General features: G+C 33.2%; 2 protein-coding genes across 2 annotated transcripts in view; one reads left to right on the top strand and one right to left on the bottom strand.

Moving 5' to 3' along the window:
- Positions 1-23,012, top strand: part of LOC127844097 (sodium-dependent dopamine transporter-like) — an 83,352-nt gene that overhangs the window by 15,279 nt on the left and 45,061 nt on the right. The window lies entirely within an intron of this gene.
- Positions 15,740-22,534, bottom strand: LOC127844100 (uncharacterized). The gene is made up of 4 exons (XM_052374084.1): positions 22,028-22,534; positions 21,440-21,608; positions 18,619-18,813; positions 15,740-15,890 (listed from the first exon to the last, which is right to left on the bottom strand). Exons 1-4 carry the CDS (start codon positions 22,396-22,398, stop codon positions 15,885-15,887), a joined length of 741 nt encoding a protein of 246 aa, XP_052230044.1. The 5' UTR covers positions 22,399-22,534; the 3' UTR covers positions 15,740-15,884.

Below are 23,012 nucleotides of genomic sequence, written 5' to 3'. Positions count from 1 at the left end.
TCTGTCTCTCTGTATATTTGTCTGTCTGTATATCTGTATCTTTCTGTATGTCTAGCTGTCTATCGGTCTGTCTGTCTGTTTGTATGTTTAATACTGTTTCAATTTCAATGTACGTTTGCGCTGACCCTTTTAACTGACCCTTTTAACTGAGAATTCAGAGTAGGAAATTTTCGTATTGATGAAAAAAAGTGGTCTTTATATGATATAAAGCGCACTCTAGTTCTTATGTCAGTGTTTGAGGCATTTGAAATTATAGTCATAAAGCATGCACGCCTGAGAGGTAACACAAATGTGCAGCATTGTATTCAAACAAGTTAGCTGTGTTTCTTTTGTATTCTTTTAAAGCGATGAAATGCGTTAAATCTTTTATTAACATATTGTCTGTTTTCTTATTTATTTTGGGGCTAATGGGGCTAAGAGTGAGTTAAGGCTAGATATCAAACAGTATACCCCCCTCCCCCCACATCACCGTGAAAGGCATTAACCGCTCAAAGGTGGTGACCACAGTTTATTGAGTGTGTGTTTTGCACTGGTTTGAATAGAAGATTTGGCTCATAACGTAAATAAAACGTAAGTACATGTTTACACTAATTATCTCCTTAAAATGTCTCTCCAATTTCAGGTTACTATCAGCTGCGTCTTTCAGTATATTTGACAACTCAAGGAGCATTGAAAAATAATACAGATAAAACATTTACAGAAAAGATCAAGATTTAATGTAAAAAGAAGTCTCCTGTTGGTGTCTATTTGTGTAAAACATTGCAATGTATTTTACTATCCGTCATTGGAAAGAAAGCTGCGTATTCACTTTAACGAGCGTAGTCAATTTTATCAATAAATTTACATGTGTTTTTTTCACTTTGCGCTCGATTGTTTATATGTTTTTTCAAAGATTTTTTTTAATATTCATTCTGAATGATAAAGTATCGAACCCATAATATTGCCATATAAATGTGCTTTGTTCAGAACAAAGAAATCCGACAGAATAAATACCTGACAATCTACAGTTAATTGAGGACAAAAAAAAATATTACAAAAACGTCATTCAATATGTTTAAAACGGTGTTAAAATATTCACTGATTTGCAAAATGTGTTTTGTTCAAGAAAACTAACTATATAAAACATCGTTTACAGAGACGGAGCATTTCAATGCAAACAAAATGTTCTTAAGTTGAACCCTAGTGTTTTATTCCAAACAAGATTATATTGCAAGATATTATTGAAACAAGTCAAAACTAAAGGGGCTCATACAATGTTTATTGAATTGACATTACTTGTATTATGTCCATACAATTGGCAAATAGATATGACCGGTGCTCTGTGTTAAGGGGTTTAATGAAAGTGCGAAAAGTATCGTCCCAGATTAGCCAGGGACGACACTTCCGCTTGTATGATATTTTTCATTTAAAGAAAGTCTTTTTATAGCAAAAATCTTATTAAGGCGGAAATTGTTGTCCCTGATAAGCCTGTGCGGACTGAACAGGCTAATCTCGGACGACACTTTACTTACATGCATTTTACACCTTTTCACATATATTGTCCAGAGCTTACTGACTAAATATTGATAAAAATGATTCAGTGTGCTGAGAAAATAACAATTAAAAAAGTTTGATTATATATACAACATCATGGACACATCATATAGAATTTGTACCTGTCAAGTTTTCAACTCACAAAATCGCAGTCTATGTTCGGGTTTATACTTGATATGCCAAGCAAAGAAACATACAATAACAAAAGGACCAATCCTTGTCAGATAAGTGTTCAATGAGACACTAATTACCTCTTAGTATCTATTTGTTCTAAAACCCGGTATATGAGCACAACCTTCAGTTTCACCAATATACTTCAATATATGTACGTGTCATTTTTATACGTTGATTACAATATTATTTATTAAATGGGCCCATTTAGACCTGTCTTACATTGGACAACATTACGCAAACCGATTCGTTGATTCTTACCAAACAGTTCTAGCTATTAATACAATTTCATTTCCCAGTTGAATAAACTAAGCGCTCAGAAAAACATATTTGGAAGTCTTTGTCAACGTTTCGTTTATTATTGGTAAATACATCTAATTTACATATGTTTATATGTTTTTCTGCATTGTTGTTATTCTAATTTAATTTATGTTGACATTTTCATAACCTTCAAAATAATTTTAAGAGCGTGTAGACTTTGTCCTTCTTCTATGAACTGCATCTCATGTCGTGTATTATCTTAAATGTGGTAAATAGGTCCTGAACATGTTTTTATTTGTAATGAAAAGAAATATAGATATGTGTAATTGAATTACATTGCTCGGTAATAGTATGATACACCTATTGCATATTGCATATTGAACATATGAAAGTCAGTATATTATAATGTTATCACGGTCAAGTTTTACTTGTTGGTAGCAGCTTTTCTTATTACTTGTTCGAGCATTCCGTGCGTAAATGATCGGATCGACAGTGAAAGGCACATCGATTAACTTCAGCGCTGAACAATTAATCACCAGTGTGTTGTTGAATTAATCTATAAACAATTAAAGTATTTACAATGTAAATCAGTACCATGTAATCGACATAAGTGTCTAGTTGGTCTGTTTAATATCTCCCTTGATAGAAATACAAAGGTTGCCTAACACATACGATCTTATATGAAACGGGCAAAAGAAACATGAAAAAAAAACATACGTCGTGTTTATCGTATGGATTAAGAGCATGAAAATGTACGGTATGAAGCTGAAGTTCTTAATATTTCATCGTTTTTAATGCTTTTCGATTTAACAGTCCGTTAGAATGTCGTTAAGCTGATTTAAATCATATTTATGCAAAAGACCAGTTGGTTTTATGTTCCAGACGGCAATCATTATATTCGATAATACTATCATTAAGGTAAACATGCAAAAAGTAATTATATGTACATAGTATAAATTGCATATAAATCTAAAATACATCAACACATGCACGTACATTTTATTTGAACAGTTAACGTGCAAACATACCCAATATGCAATATGTAACATAAAACATTTTTTATTCATTATAAAGCATATATTGTATACATAATTACATGGGTTTTTTTTTATTTGCAAACAATGGTTCTAACAAAGTATACATAAACTATGCCTGATAAAGTTTTTGACCATGGTGTGTGACATTTCGATAAAACATAATATTATAATATATTAAATCAAAATTCAGCAAATATAAATAACAACATAAAGTTTGAACTATCAGAATGTAAGCATATATAATTTCCAATATTTGACAGGCAATCATAAAAAAGTGCACATAAAGATAACTAACACCAATTTATAAGATTCTCATCGTACAATTGCAGTTAATAGCACTCTTGGGGCATATTTCAATCTTTCAATGATTAAGGATAATGGCCGAAAAGCAATGCTAAAGTGAAATTAATCTTACTTTATGCGCTTAATAATAAAACGCTATTAGCATTTTGGTATCGACAGGAGCAGTGAACACCAAATCAATAGAAGGGTGATAAATCTGCTTTGATACCTATCATGTGCACTAGAGAACTCTAAACGGTTCGTAATTAGAGAATAGTAGTAAAACAAACAGTACCGACCATATTTACATACAATAAGGAGAGGGGATTTTTATAGCAATATATGTATATCGATAAGGAACGTAGTTTTATAGAATGGATTTTGTTATCGTCTGTTTTCGAACATACATTGCTTTTTCTTATCGTTCATCTTTACGGCGTTAACGGACTCTTATGTCAATTTTTGTCAGTTATTATGTTATGCGACATTTAATTCATCAATCACTAGTTTAGTTCTTAAATTATACTATAGTCTCATTTCCTTTTTGGCCCAAATTTCGGTCAATCTTTAAGTCATACGTCAAACGCCTTATTCGTATACCTTCTATATGTTGTCATGGACATGAACACAATTTAGGAAATTAGATTGCAACTTAAAACAACCTTAATTCTTTCGTTCAAAGGGCTGTCGGTTAAACCATTTGTTATCATGGATAACCGACAAATCATAAGAAGACCACGGTATTTTATCTTAAAATTGTATCGAAAGCAAAAATGAACGTAAGTTTTCAACATAAAATATTTTATAGAGCAAGAAACACGCATGTTTTATTGCAATGCAATGCTTATAAGTCCCTTAATTTGTTACCTTGCGGCTTACGGCTGAAAATAAACATGGAATTTGAGTTTTATGTGCATAACATGCGTTAAAATAATATAAAGATGCAGAATCGACAGGACTGTTTGATTTCCATTTTATTATTAACATTCACCAATTCAACTTTGTTATCAGTTTTAATTTCCTGGGAAATGTTCAAGGCCGTCGCTTGATATGGCAATGAGTTTCAATGTTTGGTGTATTGATTCTTTTATATCGCATATACTGAATATTCTCACACAAAAAAATAAATAAGAAAATACATTGCATATTATTGTTCTGAAAAGGAAATACAAATAGTATAATATCCTGGCTTAGTTTTTCTTATTGATAGTAAAGTAATGTAGTTTTGTAATGGTGTTGATCGTCATGATATCACTATTATTTGAAACGTCGATAATAAATCACCATCAATCAGATTCAATACTAGTTGATCTTACTTTCGATATAATTATCCAGAACAGGATGTTATTGCGTAGATTAGTTTTCGAGTCGCATTTATGTTACATTAAATGTATAATGCATAAAGATACTTGCGAAAATGTAATAAAGTGTCAATTCGTATACATTATATCTGTGATAAGAGGAAGGTGATGCCTTCGGAAAACGTGCGAATAATAATAACTTTAAATTCACGGTACATCGACTAAGAAATGTCAGGGCAAACCGTTATAATGTTTGAATACTTTATTTGTACAATATTAATCATACAAATGTGCAAAGAAACAAATGTATTGTAAATCAAAATGTGGAGTGTTGTTAGGCCTAAAATAATTATGTTGATTATGCCGCATCCCACAACGTGTCCTCCAGCAATAGCGTATCGGAGCGAACCCCAACGTCAAGCAAATACGAATATAATTTATTATACTATTGAAATATGCATTGCTAGCATCTTGTTTTTGGATTATATGAAATATAAATTCGATATAAGACGACAATACAAGTAAATTCCTAACATGATGGGGAAAAAACAAATATTGAGCAACGAAAATGACGTCTTAGAAATGGTTTTGGAATAACATGATTTATCCAAAATATAGCAATGCATAAAACAAGACAATTATTTATTCATGCGATATTTACTGAAAAACACACGTTTTTTCACTAATATATATCCACACTATCAATACATCTATTGTTTTAAATTATAATTCTTAAATTATCAATGCTATAAATTGTAAAATGACCATCATAAAGTACAGACTTAACACAAAATAAGAACAATCAGGAAGTTGTACAATTTAAACACACAAATATATGTTTATACAACGAACCACACAATGAACGTTCAGGAAGTTAAATTTTTATAGTTTCTGTTTAATTCATAACGGTCCAGTACTAACTTAAAGTGACCAACTAATGCCAAAAAATGCTAGGAAGCAAATAAAAAACATGTATGTACTTTTAACTGAAACGAAACACGTTGTCATGCCCTCGTACGTTTTCCTTTATGTTTGGCTTTCTATTTAGGAATATACCATTCACATCTTTAAAATGATTAATATTTTTCTAATATTGATTAAGTCGCCTAGATTTAATAACCTTTTTAGTGTGTTTACTCATTTTTGAGTTCATTCCGATCTTCATTTGTGGAGCATATAACATATATTGTTTAATGTATTCAAAAAATACTTTTCATATTTTTAATTTACACTTTTTAATACATAATTCCATGTCATTAAGCTATAATTGGCATTTTTGTCCGAAAGAACCCAATCTCTGGACTAAGATAAAGGTTTGATTTTTTTCCTTCCATTGCTTTCAAACGTGTTTTATTATCCAAACAAAATGTTGCTGTATCTTTCAGTTACCGTGTGTGTGTACAGATACTTAACACTATTTAACATGCCTCACCATCAACCGTTATATATTTCTTTGTATTGTGTTATATGTGGGATGATGGGCATATTGCCTTTTTTCCTGAATAAAGCATATCATATGATAGAATGATACCAGGGAAACTTAGAGATTCAAAACATTGGAGACACATTGGAGCAAGCCAGACCATGGTATGTAACAGAAAGGAGTACATTTCTAATGACGAATGAATACAGTTATATTACAGAATATAAGTATCAACGTATAGTTATATGAATACATGTATATACACATAGAAGGTGACAAGTTCCTTAAAATGAAACTTTCCAACATTGACAAACAACAGGTATTGATTAGAAAGGCAATCTGAACGTTTTATTGAATTAGTTTCCCGGAATAAAAAGCAAAACGATTGAAATGAAAATAAAAATATATAAGAGTATATAATGCTTTGCGATTGCCAATTCTGGAATGTTTTTTTTTGCTTTCCTGAACTTTAATGACCAAACGTAGTCACTTCGATCATGGATTTTTACAACCGGATTAAGGTCATAAAACCTGGCAGATGCACGCTTGAGGGCAATGACTATTAATACATTCGCGTATTTGGGTAAATAACCATGTATGCCCATAGAAAATGATGGATTCACCCAATTTGAAACAGTGTCGTCCTATTAAGGAAGCAGAATGTTGTCTGTTTTTACTTTTTTGTTCTATATCATTCCAAGCAAGAGTAAGCAAAGCTATAAAGTTGTATTTCTTTTTAAGCAGAACAAAAAAAGTTCATCATACACAAAATAGGGTACCTTGATTGATTGCTTATTTTAATAAAATTAGACTTTCCGGACACCTTAATTTTTGTCTCTACATTTTCGGACAGCTGTAATGATTGAATATTTTTCGATTCTAAATTTTCTGACATGAACAAAAGAATATTGTTTAGTGTCCGAAAAGTTAGAGTAATAATAGTTTACAACCATACATTATAATTTTAATAGTAAAGTAGGTTATCAAATATACATGATATATTCTTAGGAAATGTTATTAAACCAAATCCGACAATTCCACATGCATAACACGCGACGCACCGTACTGCTTATCAATTTTAGCTAAGTTTATACTGGTATGGAATGGACATTTATCAGAAGTTACAGATAAAACAATCGATACGATCAAAGTTATATACACCATTGTATTTAATTGACGCAATTTACAAAGAACATAAAGGTAGTGGATGTGCCTTGAGGGAAATCGTGCCGCCTAACGATGCCAAGTGGAATGTTATATCGGCATGCACTTTCCAAACCCTGTGTGCATAGAACGCACTAACACAGGGTAACATTATAACATCAAGTGCTCTTTGCATACAGCTTTGTGTTAAATAAAAAACTATCAGTATGCATCGTAAATTACTGTGTTTCAAAATCGTTTCACGCAGAAAATTCAATGAATCAGTCACATAATTTGTAGTCGTGTAGCAATATAAAAATAATCTGACAACTTTTCTTCACAAGAGGACATACAGCAGGTATATTGCTGTGGTTATATATGATATGACTTTATCAGATCGCACATCAATATTTAATATTAATCGAATAAGGGGCAAATACAACAACAACAACATGCACGAGATTATTTAATGGATGCGCAACTGCGGCCCAATTTCACAAAACTGCGATCCCGTTGCACAAGACTTCAATCCTAATTTGAAATGACAAGCGTACGTTTGATGTGTGCACTTAACGTTCGAATGTTGCATGTTTTATTTCAATATGCACTTAAACTGTCTGTGCTTCTCGTCTAAAGGCTAAAAGTTTACGGAATATTTTCAAAGTTGTATACTTATAGGCTAATGTTCGTAAAAAAAATGTTCCTGTTTATCAAATAGCTGTAATAATAAAAAACAACTCATGTCTTATACGGTGTAGTTTAAAAGTAAGTTGTAAAAATGTGACGTCTATTTCGAGAGATGATAGACTTTTTTCTTATTTGGGCAATTAGCACAACTATTATGAAAAAAATAACAACTATTGATACTGTGTGTGATTCCAGTCGCATTCATTGAAGTTTCAAGTTTCATATAAACATTATCGCAAGCAATGTATTTCAAGATTATATTTCCAAAACCTTTTTGAGGCTAAGTGAGTTTAAATCATCATATTATAATCATTCGTATAACAGTAGCACGGAGCCCAATTGTCTAAGATTAAATAGTGTCTGTTACTATCTGTAATATTTTATTTTCAACTTTTACAAACTGTTAGATATTTAGGTCTTTAATATGTTTGAAAAAAGAATAAATAAATGCAGTATGTTGTTCAATACTATCTAAACTACTAAAGGGAATTTCTTTAAAAAAATGCATACATATACTGTTTACCAATATGTTGTACATTAAATGTATATATACTGTTTTAACGTTGTTCACTCATAAATGTTTTTATGTGATGAAGAAAATACCACTTAATATCTTACCGCTGTTTGTTTAATACTGATCTATTTTTTCACTACATGTACGGTTGATGCAGAGAGAGAAATTGCTTATTTTAACACAGCATTAATCTGAAATTGCTTTGTTTAATAAATTACCACTGGTCCCGTAACTTTTTTAAAAAGACCATTGAAAGACATGTTCTTAAAAACGGTTACTGCATTTCAAAATGTACCAACGTACGGGTGGAAACACATTCGTGTAACAAAAACTTCAAAAAACGTGACTTGTGTTTTGTCTATATTCTTTCATCCTACATGCCAGCAAAAGCAAGGTGGGCTAAATTCAATGAACCCCACCTGTTCATGTGAACGTGTCAAATAATTTAAACAAAACGTTTCCAGGGAGTTTAGCAGTTTACAGAGAATAAACTATCAATGTAAACATCTTTATCCAGAATACATCAAGGATCTCATAAATAACTTCGCTTATAATCACCCAAGTTGAATTGCCGACATATAGAGGGCCAACTTAATATTGTTTTCTGTTTGTTCGTTGTTTAACTTTAACTTTAAGCATTATCCAATTAAATTCATATTAGAGTTCTCGCCTACTTGCGAGATATATTTTAATTCATTACGCGAAAGTTGCGATCATCCATTACATGTAAAAAGTTGCCCTTAGACAAGTACGAGTTAAAGTTGTATACTTGGAGAAAATAAGCTAAATAACAGGGCTTTCAGAGGACATACACACTATTTATGAAAAATAAACATTCTTAAAGGTACATTGTATAAATCCCAACGTAATAAGATTATAATGCATATACATTACTTGTTGATAAATTATAACAATTAATGGGGCTCATACACGTTCAACTATATTGAAAATGCTATGCTAATGAACATTATAATGAGTGTGTTGCATAAGAATTGATTCAATAGATATTATTGTGCATATAAGAAATCGCAGATATCAATTAAAGGTCTTCCGACAAAATTATAGAGCTGTATACTGCGATAAAAACAATATGTGTTCTGTATCCGCTTGGATATAATATGTTAACTATAGCTGTTACCTTATAACAAATTAAAAAAATGCTATTGCATAACAAATTGTGCACACCTCAAATGGCATTTAAACGTGTCCAACTACTAATAATGGTTTGTTTATATGAACAGTATGCTATAAACAGCTGCAACAATTCATTTGTACATGATGGTAACATCTTGATTGTATTTTTGAGTGTTGCGTACGTTTATGGTAGGATCAACAGCGCATGGCGCATCAATTAACTTCAACGTCGGCTCTGTTTAATTAATCACCAGTCAGTTGTTGAATTACTGTCTAAACATTTCAAGTATTTACGGTGCAATCCGGTACAATGTAATCGAACTTCGCACGGAATAAGTGTCTAGTAGGTCTGTGGAATTTTACCCTTGTTAACAAAAGGCATTGCTATGTAATTATTATCTAGTATCACCATTACACGAGAAACAGGACAAAAACAAATGTTTTTTGTACATGAAGGAGCGTGGATTTTTGCAAGGATTCCGTGAATTACAATTGGCAATATACAGCTGCATTTCTAAACGTATCGTCATTTAATTCATTAGTCTTCTACACGTATAGATGTTTAGTCGTTTATATATAAACATATTTGAACATGATGCACTTTGCCTGTAGGTGAACTTGGAGCGCTTTATTTTTTTATTAAATCGCATTTGCTCTATGTAAGGTGATAACTATTCAATATAAGGTAAATAATAAATAATTTGCATGTAAACAGCTGAAAATGACAAATAATACAAGTACATAAACACTCTCCGAAGATAGGCATTGAATTACTGACAAGACAACCTATATCGAACCGTGATTGCATCAATTACACAACAGACTTAACTGATGTTGCAATACGAAATTACCGTGGCATATTAACAGTAATAATTAAATTACGAGAATGACTCTACAATATTGAAATGTCAAAACTTTATCATGCTGTTAATATTTTCTTATAACAACACACGTACACCACTATTGGTTGCTTTGTTGAGCTATTATATAACAATCTTAACAATCTATCATAACTACGTGCTTGCAAACTACGTGCTTGCAAACTACATGATTGCAAAATAATTGGTTTCCAACTACATGCTTGCAAACTACATGCTTGCAAACTACATGCTTGCAAACTACATGCTTGCAGACTACATGCTTGCAGACTACATGCTTGCAAACTACATGCTTACAATCTACATGCTTGAGCTTTTAGGGTTAGTGTGGGATTAATATTGCTTTAAAATATACAGAAAGACTACAGTTTTATGAAGAATTACATAATACTTATGGATTTCGATTTTGATAGCCCAAAGTTAACGCAACATTTTGTTTTACGTTCAATTCAGACGGTTCTTGTTATGACAGCAAAAGAAATTAACATATTTCAAACATAAAATTTCATAAAACTACGATCATGAACAAACACATGTTGACCTTCATTTCTTCATCCGTCATGTTTTTTTCCGAAAATCACAACAATTTCTCAAATCACTTTTTTTCACTAAACACTTAAATACTTACCCCGGGTAAAACAATGCCGTCAGTTTAAGCGGATTTTCCCATAAACGCGATAAATGCCATTTAGGAAGTTTTGTCGCGACGTGGACTGTATATATATTTTAAAGGTTAGAATTAAATAACAACTTGTTTCGGGTCAAAATGACAATGAGTTTATGCAATAATACTATCAAAACCCAAGATATTAATATGTATGTATATCCAACCCGAGGTCATCGTGAGCACATTACATCAAATGTATAGTTATTGAAATTTCGTTGGTGTTTTTGTAATCAGGATGTGTAGGAAGTGTTGCCAGCACTTTTGTTGGCATGGAAACGACGTCATATTTTTGCGCAAAAGGCTATAATCGCTTTGAAAATGGAAAGTTCTTATGTTGATAAGGCCATGTTGGTATAAAAAAAACGAAGTGTTGATCTAAGGTTAAAATAAAATACTTCATCCAAATATTTTTTTAAGAATCACTATGTGATTATAAAAACTTTACCATAACACTCACACATCAATATTTACGGATTCGTTTCTGATTAATATTTTTTATCTACAACTTAGACAACCAGATGTCACTAATATAATAGGAAGTAAAAAGGTGTTTGTCCATACAAATATATTTAATTGGTATGTAGCATTTAGAAAAAGAAACAAAAGTTGTTCAGATCAATTGCATTTTTCAAGTTATAGTTATCATACTGTTGTGATTGTTCTGCTTTCCGTGATTTGATAGACAGGGACAACATTCTATATGTACCTGGGTCAATACATCGCAAACAAAAATTTAGTTATTTCTTTAACCCAATTATGCCTAGTGGACTCTCCCATCCTCCTAAATTGGATCAATTTATTTCCAAAATTAGGGATGTCTGGTATATTTATTTCTACATTTAGAATATTTCTTACAGAAATTCCTAGAAGCAAACAGCGCAGACCCTGATGAGACGCCGGGTCATGTGGCGTCTCATCTGGGTCTACGCTGTTTGCCAATGCCTTTTTTTCTAGACGCTTGGCATAAATGGGTTAATATTCTTATTTAAGCATCTATGTTTAATTTATTAATTGTTTTTATTGTATTTACAAAATTCATACACTAGATAACACTGATTTCATTTTCAAATTGTATTATGCTTTGCACTGTTCAAATGCGTTGTTTACATTAAAGGGCGTTTCTCATTTAAGGATAAAGAACCTACATGTATTTATATTTACGGTAATTTTGAAAAGAAGCCATCAGTGGAGATGGTTGAAATAACTGCTTAAGTTACTTATAAGTTACACTTATGCCTCGTGTGGTTGGCATCACATACGTGCAATTTTCATTCAAAAACGTTACTTAAGTTATGTGAGCATCATTCAATCCCTAATGTTGTTCATTACAATGTTGGATGAATACCAAGTGTCCGTGTGAACTGGTTTACCTATGCAAACATAAACAGAAACAGCGAATGATTTACTGGGTCGAATATTTTATAGAGAAGAAAATATTTATATCTTAAAATATTTGAACTAACGAGAAGAAAATATTTATATCTAAACATCTCTACCCCAAATATATCTTAAGGTTTCTCACAAAGTTCTTGGTTTAAACAACAGCTAAGCGGAATCGTGGTACATTTAGCTACCGTCGTCTTTCGTAGTTTATTACTGCTAACAGCTAAGCTGCATATTCAAGCACAACTCATAACTGCAAATACCTTGTGTAATATTAAAAGTTACTCAATTAATTGAACATTTCAATCGATTGGATTACATCATTGCGTTTCAAGCAAAGACGTTTAACGTTATCACGCAGGTTATCTCAACTACAAACCAGAAACGATGTTATTACTTAATTGTAATGTACCTAAATTTAGTATTAAGCTACATTTTGATTGGTCGAAAAATGTAAATCACTGGAACATGATTATAGTAGATGTCCATATATATCAATATATCATTGAGGCCATGCTCTTAATGAGAAAGCGTTTAAGTCAATGGGTGCGATCAAGACTTTTCATATGATCAAAATGTAGATACTCGTCTAAACTCATGTGGGTGAATGGTGTAGTGAAAAGCGAAGTCATTTTATATTGTGTTATGTCGTATGTTTGTTATTCTCGCATTCTATATACGCTACATAATTATACACTATATTTTTTATATTGATGCTACACTCAAAGACTATCGATATATGTGATGATTAAATATGGCAGAGTTCGTTATGGTCGATTTGAACCTGCAGAATAAAAGTTAAAATTCGGATGATTGTTAATGCCATAAAGATTTCAGCTGCCGAACGTGCATTTCCGAGGCATTTTAGTTGACATTCAAATCGATTTTAGTTGGTGTCTGTATTTATATAGACATTTTAGTTTAGCCTCTCTGATTCTTAATAAATAGTGTATTCGTTACTTAAGCGATGAAAGCATAAATAAGTTCAGCTAGTAAGGTTATGGGAATCAGGAAAGGTCGAGTAGGATACCCCGATTGTTTCTCACGACTTGTATTCTTAGTTGGCATGTATTTGTGATTGTAAACGAGTATTTAACAGAAACAAATATATTTAAAAATTCTTTGAACAAACCAGCTAGACCGAGATTTGAAAATAAACCCAGCTTTCCATCCCACAGGGTAATTTGTGTTGTTATGTTTTATAAAACTTGACAGTTTCGTCTTTCATTTGGCAATAAGCTGCACAATGGCGGTTAATTATTTAAAGGGCAATGTTATATTTCAAGGTCAGATATTCAACACGAATCACTTTAGGACTTTTTTGAGCTAAAGCGGCTTCATGAATTGACGGATTTTCAAATAATTTGGAAGTAATGTTAACATATATAAGACGATATGTTACAAACCAAAACCAGATCGCTATTCCTAACATAGCGTTTTAATGCACAAATAGGGTTGTTACTTTTTATTTCCTCGTGTATAGACATATTTCGTTATAAATTGGCATTGTCGCCATCGTACTATCTCATTGTCGCCATCGTACTATCGCACTATCGCATTGTCGCCCTCTGGATTGTAATGTGTCACCACGATAGCCTAACGGTATTCCGTAACATTTCAATATCACGAACTCACTTTTGTACATAAACGTATATGGTACACCCCGATAATAATTATGGTCATGCCGGAATAGTTTATATCGACTTACTGTTAAATAACATGGTATTTCGTCACTGTTTTGTAGGTTTTTCGCACCTAATTTTACACTCTTGTCAAAATGACTTGCCATCGTAGTTTTAGTCAGCACGTTGAGTTATTTTGTACGCCATGACACCTTTTTAATATCATGCCGTCATAGAATTTAGACACCATCACAGCGTCAGAGTATACCATATACGTTTCCATACCTTTGTACTTACGGTGCATGTAATATCCGTTCATTATCCGAACAGGACATATTAATTTGTTTTGCATCCTGTCAACGAATCGTTTAACTTATGAAATCTTGTATCTTAGCCGTAGGTTAAAACATATGATGTTCAACGCCTGTTTTCAAACTCATACTGGCCGTATAAGGTACAATGACTTAATTATTTGCAAATAAAACATCATAAATGCATTCGTCGAGCACTAATTATTTGTTGAAAATGTTTTTCTAAGTACTAAGGCAGTAAATTATTGAAGTGTATCAAAAGTCAGGGAATCGCTTCGTCCAATTGAATGATTTTAACTCATTTAGATGCATTTCCTTTTTTTTCAAATTTCACTTTTTAAGAAAGTAAAATAAAGTTACAATTTATGTGTCATTTCCGTCATACATTAAATCACATAGCCTGTAATTGCATTTTGTATTAAAAACCAAAAGCTACACGAGTAATTGCCGAACGCGAGTTGGTTTTCGCACATTTCGGTGGGTTGAGTGAAGCATGACTTAAAACAACTAAACAAGTTCTAAAGTATTTTTAAATACTATTTAATACAAAGGAATATTTTTTAAAGTAAAACAACGTACATAGCTGATTAAGCTGTACACATTCAAATTTAAATATTGAACAATTTTGTGTGGCAAGAATAACTTAAGCGTGTGTTTACACATTTTTTGTAAGCCCTATTACTTGTTCTTTAAACAGGGGTATGTAAACGTTTTAATTATCAACATGATGGTTGGAGCGATGTTGATCGATGACAAAGATGACATAGCACTGGATTTGGTGAATTTAACTATATTAAAGTTAGAATATTGCTTTTAATTATAACAATTGCTCATTGCTATTTTTTTTTTTCCAAATGCTTTTAATATTGAAATGTATCAAACAGCTCGAACAAATTCAAATTATCATGGTTGGTTAGCTTCTCATATTAATTATGATAGCACTGTATACCTTAATACCCATGGTTGTTTACCTTACCATACTAGTTATATATGCACTATTTGCCTTACTTCCAAAGTTCTGCTACATTACCTTAATACTTATATAAACACTGCATACCTTACTTCCCATGGCTGTTTACCTTACCATAAAGTTATATCAGCACTGTAAACCTTACTTCCAATTTCTGTTTTACCTTACTTGTATATTATCAATGTATACCTTACTTACTATGGCTGTTTACCTAAGCATTATAGCTTTATTAACACTGTATACCTTACTTTCCATAACTGTTTACCTTACCACATGAGTTATATAAGCACCGTAGACATAACTTCCCATGTCTCATAACCTTACCAATAAAGTGACATGACAAATTTGTATTTCAAATTTTCCATCAACTTTGTTGTCGCTTTGGTAATAAGAATAACTGTTAAATCATAAGACGACAATAGTATTTTTTTCAAAATGTATTGGGAAACAAAACATCGAAGTGAGATTACAAAATATCGCTATTATATATAGAACAGTCTTAAAATATATTATATGTTTTGTATCGCAGTGGAATGTGGTGAAGTCCCTTTTCGTTTTCTCTGCAGCTTACAGCTGAAAATAAACATGGAATTTGAGTTTAACGCGCATTAAATGCGTTAAAATAATATCCATATCTATTTGTATCGCAAACAATATTTGATTACAATAACTTGAAAGTCTAAATTGCACAAAGTAAACTTAGCTATCAGCCTTAATATCCGGTGAAATGTTCAATAAGCCAGCAAGCCTCCACCATATTACGTGTGTTGCTATCTCATATACTAAATTAAATCTGCTGAAAATCTGAAATTTTCGTGAGATTACTAGCAGAGAAAGGCGACAGGCCCAAGTGATTTTCCAGATTATATATGTAAATCTTGATATGCAAGGTCAATGATTTCGTTGATCGTGAAATGTTTATTCGTGTGTACCTGATTCGACCGATGTATACATTAAAGCGAGATTTTACGATTTTGTCAAATATTTATTAATTTATATAAAATGTGTAAACAACTTATTAAACATATATTTTAATATAAATTAAAATAAAAGTTAAGAAGAACATGTGTCGAAAATTGCGAAATAAGCCAGATATTCAATCTTGAAATCGAAAATGTTTGTACAGTCGAATTCGCCAGCATGTAAATCATGCATGTACGATGTGAATCTAAATTTAGTTTAACGGTTCATTCTAAATTCCTGCAACGATATCTATTCATACGACACACGAACACTTACTACAAAAGACGAATGCTTAGGTTATTGTAGGAAAATTTGTATGAAATATCTTAGTCACAATCGGCTCGGGGCGCTTATTTGTCTTTGCTACATTTTATGAAATTCGTCTTCAATGTATATTTTTTTCTTGCCTATTGCGTGTTATTGTAACATATTTTATCAATATATTACAAATTAACCCATATTAAAATCGTATAATCTCGCTTTAACGCGTACGGTCATCTATATGAAATATGAAGAGCTGTTATTAGCACACCAACATATTTGCATTTGTTTGTGTTGCTTTTTGTGTTTGACAATACACACAAGAAAATATGAAATGCATCAACTATTTTTCAAAGTGACAAAATCCTATCTTTTCCATTTGTTAATATCAGTGTTGGTTACTTCACAGGTGGTAAGCATGTGGCTATGATATTAATTAGTAAAAACATCATTTTGAATGAAAAATGGTGCCTAAGTCCGAGAATTTTGCAGGGAAAATGCCCTTTATTCCTGAAGATTTTATTTATTAATCAGGTCTGATCGTTGACGAGAAGGTCACGCGAGTTATGAATCGTGTTATTTCTTAAAGTTTGACCCAACATTTGTAAAAATATAACATGATATGTAATTTCCAGAAAGGAAATTCATTTCTGCGTTGAATTAGACCGTGTTTATGGAAATCGCTGCATAATTTATGAAGTTATAGCTGTTCAAAGCGACGCACCCTGTTTTCGGGTGATTTTGAGTTGAATACCTTGTTATACATATATATATATGATAGTAATTTTGTTTAGAGAAATTTATTTTTCGTTATAATTTGATTATTTTTCAGTTAAAATGATGTTTTTACTAATTAATATCATAGCCACACGCTGACCACCTGTGGGTTACTTAACAGTAATATCAAACAAGTTCCAAATAAATACCGGTATCGGACAAAACAATGGCCTTTTAGTATATTATAGTATCAATATAGTATTATGGCAACAAGGACATACTATTACAGATTTAAACCATGATACACTGTGTTCAATTCTCCTTTGTACTCTATGACTTGTGTAAATATCCAGTTCAAATATGTCGTTTTCATGCAAAAGAGGTTTCTGAATATGCGAGAAACAAAAATTTTGCTTGCGCAATCAACGTTAGAGTTGGCAATTACTATGAAAAAGGATATCTAGTCTGAACGGTAATTTTTGCCCGACGCTTATTATTTATGACAGACTTTACTTGATTCAATGCAAAGTTTCACAGATTGGTTTCGAATACTCTAGCGTATCTCATTATAAAGCTTCCCACAGACGCTCATCACGTAGGTGTTTACGGGTTTCGCAGCGTTCGTGTGTTCTAGTATATAATAAACCCATTTATGCCTAGTGGACTCTCCCATCCTTTTAAACTGGATCAATTTATATTTCCAAAATAAGGGAAGTCTAGTATATTTATTTCTATATTTAGAATATTGCTTACAGAAATTCCTTTAAGCAAACAGCGCAGACCCTGATGAGACGCAGCATCATGCGGCGTCTCATCTGGGTCTACGCTGTTTGCCAAGGCCTTTTTTCTAGACGCTAGGCATAAATTGGTTAAACGAATCGGAAACCCGTAATTGCAAAACGCGTTAGAATCTCTGATTGCATTACCATGACTGTAATAATTAAACCATATTAGCCGCGTCATGCGAAAATGGGTCTTATGTCACGTGCGAGCAGCAGAGCATCCGCGCAGTCTTGTTAGGAGCTACCCTGTTCGCTAATGAGACCACGAAACCTTGCGTGACTGTATGATGGACAGGGCAGCTCTTGACAAAACTGAGCGATTGCCTCAATACATCAAATGAGTTAAATAGCAATCAAATAATGTGTATAAAAATATAAAGCATGCACAACCTGTTTGGCATTATAAAATGCCAAGTATATTACAAAAGTTAAAAATAAAATAAAAAAGACACTTTCAGGCGTCGTAAAACTATAAATGTCTTATCATTAAGCATCTAAGATATACCTGTATTATCTAATTATCATAAATTAATTGATGTATATTAAAATAACAAGATCACCGTGCTTTCGAATATTACCTGGTCATCCATGTTGGGTCCGGGGATGACCATTTCTATGATCTCGTCTAAGATGGAGCCCGAGTCACAGTGACTGCAGGGGGGAGGGGACCGCACAAGGGACTCGAGGGGCTGCGTGACTGGCTGCGTGACTGGCTGCGTAAGGGACTGCGTGAGGGGCTGCGTAAGGGGCTCAATGCTGTACGGTTGGAAAAGCTGAAATGCGTACATAAGTTTTAGATAAAAAAATATTTTGGCTCAAATGCATCGAAGGCCTGAAAGTAATTTAAACTCCCTCAAGCCAGTTTCCGGGGTTTGACCTGTACTTGGTGTCTAGAGAACGCTCCCTCTGTGGGGATCGAACCCATGGCCTCCCAATCGGTAGGCGGACACCATATCCAGGACACCACGGATACCTGTTGCGTACATTACTCTAAGTTAACAATAACCGTTTCATAGTGAATGTTGCAGATTCGGGGCGCGGAAGTAGAGATAAAGTGTGAACGGATGAAATCTCCGGAATGCATTCCTTATACATTAAACATTTCTCATTATTATTGATGGGCTGGAATATATAGTTATCTACGGCAACACAGCTTATTTGTTGGTGAAAACAATAAACAATAAAAGAGGCATGCTGACGGCATAAACCGTATATATAGACAATACAAACAATTCAAACGGAGCTTCATGCAAGTGCGTCATTTTTTCACACGGGCAATATTAACCTATTGGTGATTTCCGAGCTTTATGTTTATAATATATTTACACTCTGCTCTGATATAGACAATATTTTACCGGGCCAATTACATCGTATCTTTGTTAGCCTAGCGACCAATAGCGGTGTGTATGACTATGCTATGTCTGTTTTTCAATTGAACACAAATACAAATGCGTGTGTGGGTGTGGGTGGGTTTGTGGGGAATGTGTTTTCGTTGTGTGTGCTAAGTTATTATTTTTCGGTAGACGGCTCAATATGATCTTTCATCACGCCTTCAGAATTTGTGCACTTAAATTGCGTGCTTTTCACACGTCATTACCTGTTTCAATAATGCGCGTGTTTTTGGCGATAAATCGTCTACATTTTAGTACTTACTTGTGTACTACAACTATTATGAATGTTTACACAGCCGCAGAAAGTGCGACAGGGACCTGTTTTTATTATAATCAAAAATATTGCAGTAAAACTAACGTCGCCATTTATTAAACGCGACCTATTTTTTTAGATATATTTGTAATTGATACATTTTGGAGACAATTTTTATTTTTTGAAATAATAAACAGAGTCAGCCGTCGATACGCCCATTTAATTTTATGGACACGAACACAATTAGGTGCTTAATACTGGCACTTTCTGATATGTACAGTCATGATAAATTTCAGAATGGTTTCATTTTGCTTAAAGGGGCCTTTTCACGTTTGGGTAAATCGACAAATTTGACAAAAGTTGTTTCAGATTCGCAAATGTTCGTTTCAGTTATGCTATTTGTGAGAAAAAGTAATACTTAACATTTACCATACTCTAAAATAGCCATTATATGCATCTTTTGACGATTTAAAAACCCCAAAATTATAAAGCGTTGCAACGCGAAACAAATTAATTATTTGGAGAGTTCTGATGTTGTCGTTATATTTTGTGAAATTACGAGGATTGCTTATATAAAGTATAAAATAAATATAGCATTGCATTCGGAAGAATGGCAGAGTGGTCAAAGCGGTGGCTTTTTACTACACGACTCTTTGGCTCAGTGGTTCGAGCCCTGCTGAGGTTTACCTTTTAATCTTTTTTTTTGTTTCTTGAATTTTTACTGGAACTTTGTGTATCCAATGTTTACATTTATCAAAATAAAGCATTAAATGACAAACTTCAAAACATGCCTAAATCTGTGAAAAGGCCCCTTTAATTCTCTAAAAAAAACTCGTTTTTATACGCCCAACTGCTCTTTTCAATCGTGAAGGCGAAAAAAGAACACTGTAATAAATCAACAAACACTAATACAGAAGGCATATAAATGCTATAAAAATACCGTTTCATGAACGATTAACTTTTAAATCGATTGGAACGCTCACCTTTGGGGTAATAGGACATAAACTGAACGATGCACCAATCGGCACCATTACCAAGCTTTAATGCGAAAGCCGTTCAACCCGAAGTTCCAAAATTTAAAACCGATGATACCCGGTAGTAACTGTTTTTCTTGTTCATGCCTTTCATAATTCTGTCAATTTTAGAGCAGTAAATAGTGTCGTTCAATGCAATCAAAAGATGCGGCAACCAATTTCATTCAGCCCATGTCAACATAAAAGTTATTGAATGTACGCTGAAAGGCATCGGTTCGTGTTAATAAAAATGATGTTTGTTTTACTTAACAATAATTTTGTTTACAAAAACACACACAGAAAAAACAACAACAACACCCACAATTGTGTTTGTGTTCCATAGCTCTTGGTGCGAATAGATTTTATTCGGTAACGTACTGGCGATACGAAGCGTAGTATACTTACTCGATTCAGTTCAGAGACATCACACGCAATCGTTTTTAAGAATGAATACGATTTAGAATCCTCTAAACTGTTATTATAAGCACCAATTATAGTGTTCTTGTTATATATAACTTGTTCGGTAAAATGCAAATAACAAAATTATATAATGTTTTTATTTAACATTACATGTTTGAAACTTAAAAATAAAAGCTTTATTGGTTTACACTAGAACTACAAGAGTGTTAATTCTATAATGCTGTAATTTAACATAAAACATTTTAAACTTACAAACTAAAAGCAATTAAAACAGCTTTATTGGTTCACACTAAAAGAGTGTTAATTCTATAAATAAACGAACCTGTATGATCACGAAAAGACCAATGGCGACCAGCGTAAAAACAATACAGTAGACAAGAATCCACTTCCTCTTTCGAACCGCCCGGAGTTGTTCCATGGGGTTTTCGTCCTTTCTGTGAATGGTTACCAGGTCTTGCCGCATTCGCTGCCACGCGGCTAGGTCAAGCGAACTGAATGGTATGGAATAATATAATTGATGCAGATCTTTGGGGACTTATTTATTTAACACGCATATTTTCATAAACAAAAAAACAAAAACAATTACAATAGCAACTACACAATAAACAACGCGGATAAAATTGCCGAACTAAAATATACTAATTGTTATTAAATAAAGTTCTAATTGTGTTCGCAGAATAGCTGTCAAATCATGTGAGAACAAAATTATTGTCATTGTTTATCAGCCTAACTACTGTAATTATTCTTTTCTTAACTTGAATTTGGGACTTAATCAGGAGCAGCGTCTACCTTAGTAACATGAATGAACGCACAGAAATAAAAGATCGGTTGTTGTTCATAAACGTTATCATTAAATATACCGGTATGGTATTAATGAGTAATGTGAAAATGCTGTGAATACTTTAGCAACCTGTAATATCTGGAATCTGGGTCTGCAAATATGTCCGAGTCAACGTCTGAAAATTCCTCGCAGGGCGAGACGAGCGTCGGTTCGGCCCCTACACTGAGGCTTGAGGGAGAGGCGCCATGAGCGGCCAAGGTGCTTATAGGGTCCGTTTCATCCGCTTCCGGACTGCCCATCTCCCGTCTTGCCTTATTCATTTCTTTGCGCGCCCGTATGGCGGCGAGTCGCGAGGCCACAAGGCGGGCGTTCGCTTCCAGCCATCGGCGTTTTCTATCTTGATAGCGTTGCTCAACCATACGCCAGAAATCCAAACGTTCCGCGTAAGGCACAGACATTTTTAAAATGCCATACGCGACGTTATCGCCGTCTGGGTGCATTTAATACATTCATGTGTTTTCGTTTTATTTAAGAAATGATCTTTCCGTTTATTACAAAAATACGCGTTCGCGTTTATCACTGCCTTTTGTAATTGACGCCAATATCTTTCCAAGGTAACAACGTCATAGTTTATGACAACGTCATGACGTTGAAGATTGCAACTGAAACGCTTTACTTTTAAAGATAAATATCTCGATTACTTATAGAGACTTATGTAACTTTTAATAAATTATAAAACGAATAAATAATAAATAGTTAAATGATTATATAATTAATGATTAACTTATGTAAGGTACATACAGATTACATTAAACGTACTTAAATATTAACGCAAAATGAGGCCAATTCATGTAACGTCTTACGCGAACGTCGTACACAGACCCTCTGCAATTAATATCGCTTATTTTGACGTGTGCAGCGGCTTCGAAAATCGGCTTCACTGTTCGCGCATCTAATACTTGGACAACTGTCAGAGCGTGAATTCGCCTGATTCCACTCTCTGTGAAGTATGTCGCTCAGCGAATTATGCCATTAACGGATCCTCGGCAACACCAGTCGAACGGCACGAAATAGTCCGTTCGCCTGAATTACCTTGTTGGTTAAGCAACAAAAG

The sequence above is a fragment of the Dreissena polymorpha genome, chromosome 9 (genome assembly GCF_020536995.1).
Source record: "Dreissena polymorpha isolate Duluth1 chromosome 9, UMN_Dpol_1.0, whole genome shotgun sequence".
In the NCBI taxonomy this organism is placed as follows: Eukaryota; Metazoa; Mollusca; class Bivalvia; order Myida; family Dreissenidae; genus Dreissena; species Dreissena polymorpha.
Note: the sequence above shows the minus strand (reverse complement) of the source record. Positions and strands in the feature narration are given on the sequence as shown.

Bases quoted from the DNA above. Each gene is read 5' to 3' on its own strand.
- LOC127844100 (XM_052374084.1), bottom strand. From the start codon at position 22,398: ATGCACCCAGACGGCGATAACGTCGCGTATGGCATTTTAAAAATGTCT. The intron at 21,609-22,027 runs GTTGCTAAAGTA...CATACCATTCAG, and splicing joins CCAGATTCCAGATATTACAG to TTCGCTTGACCTAGCCGCGT. The intron at 18,814-21,439 runs GTTCGTTTATTT...TACGCATTTCAG, and splicing joins GTCTTTTCGTGATCATACAG to CTTTTCCAACCGTACAGCAT.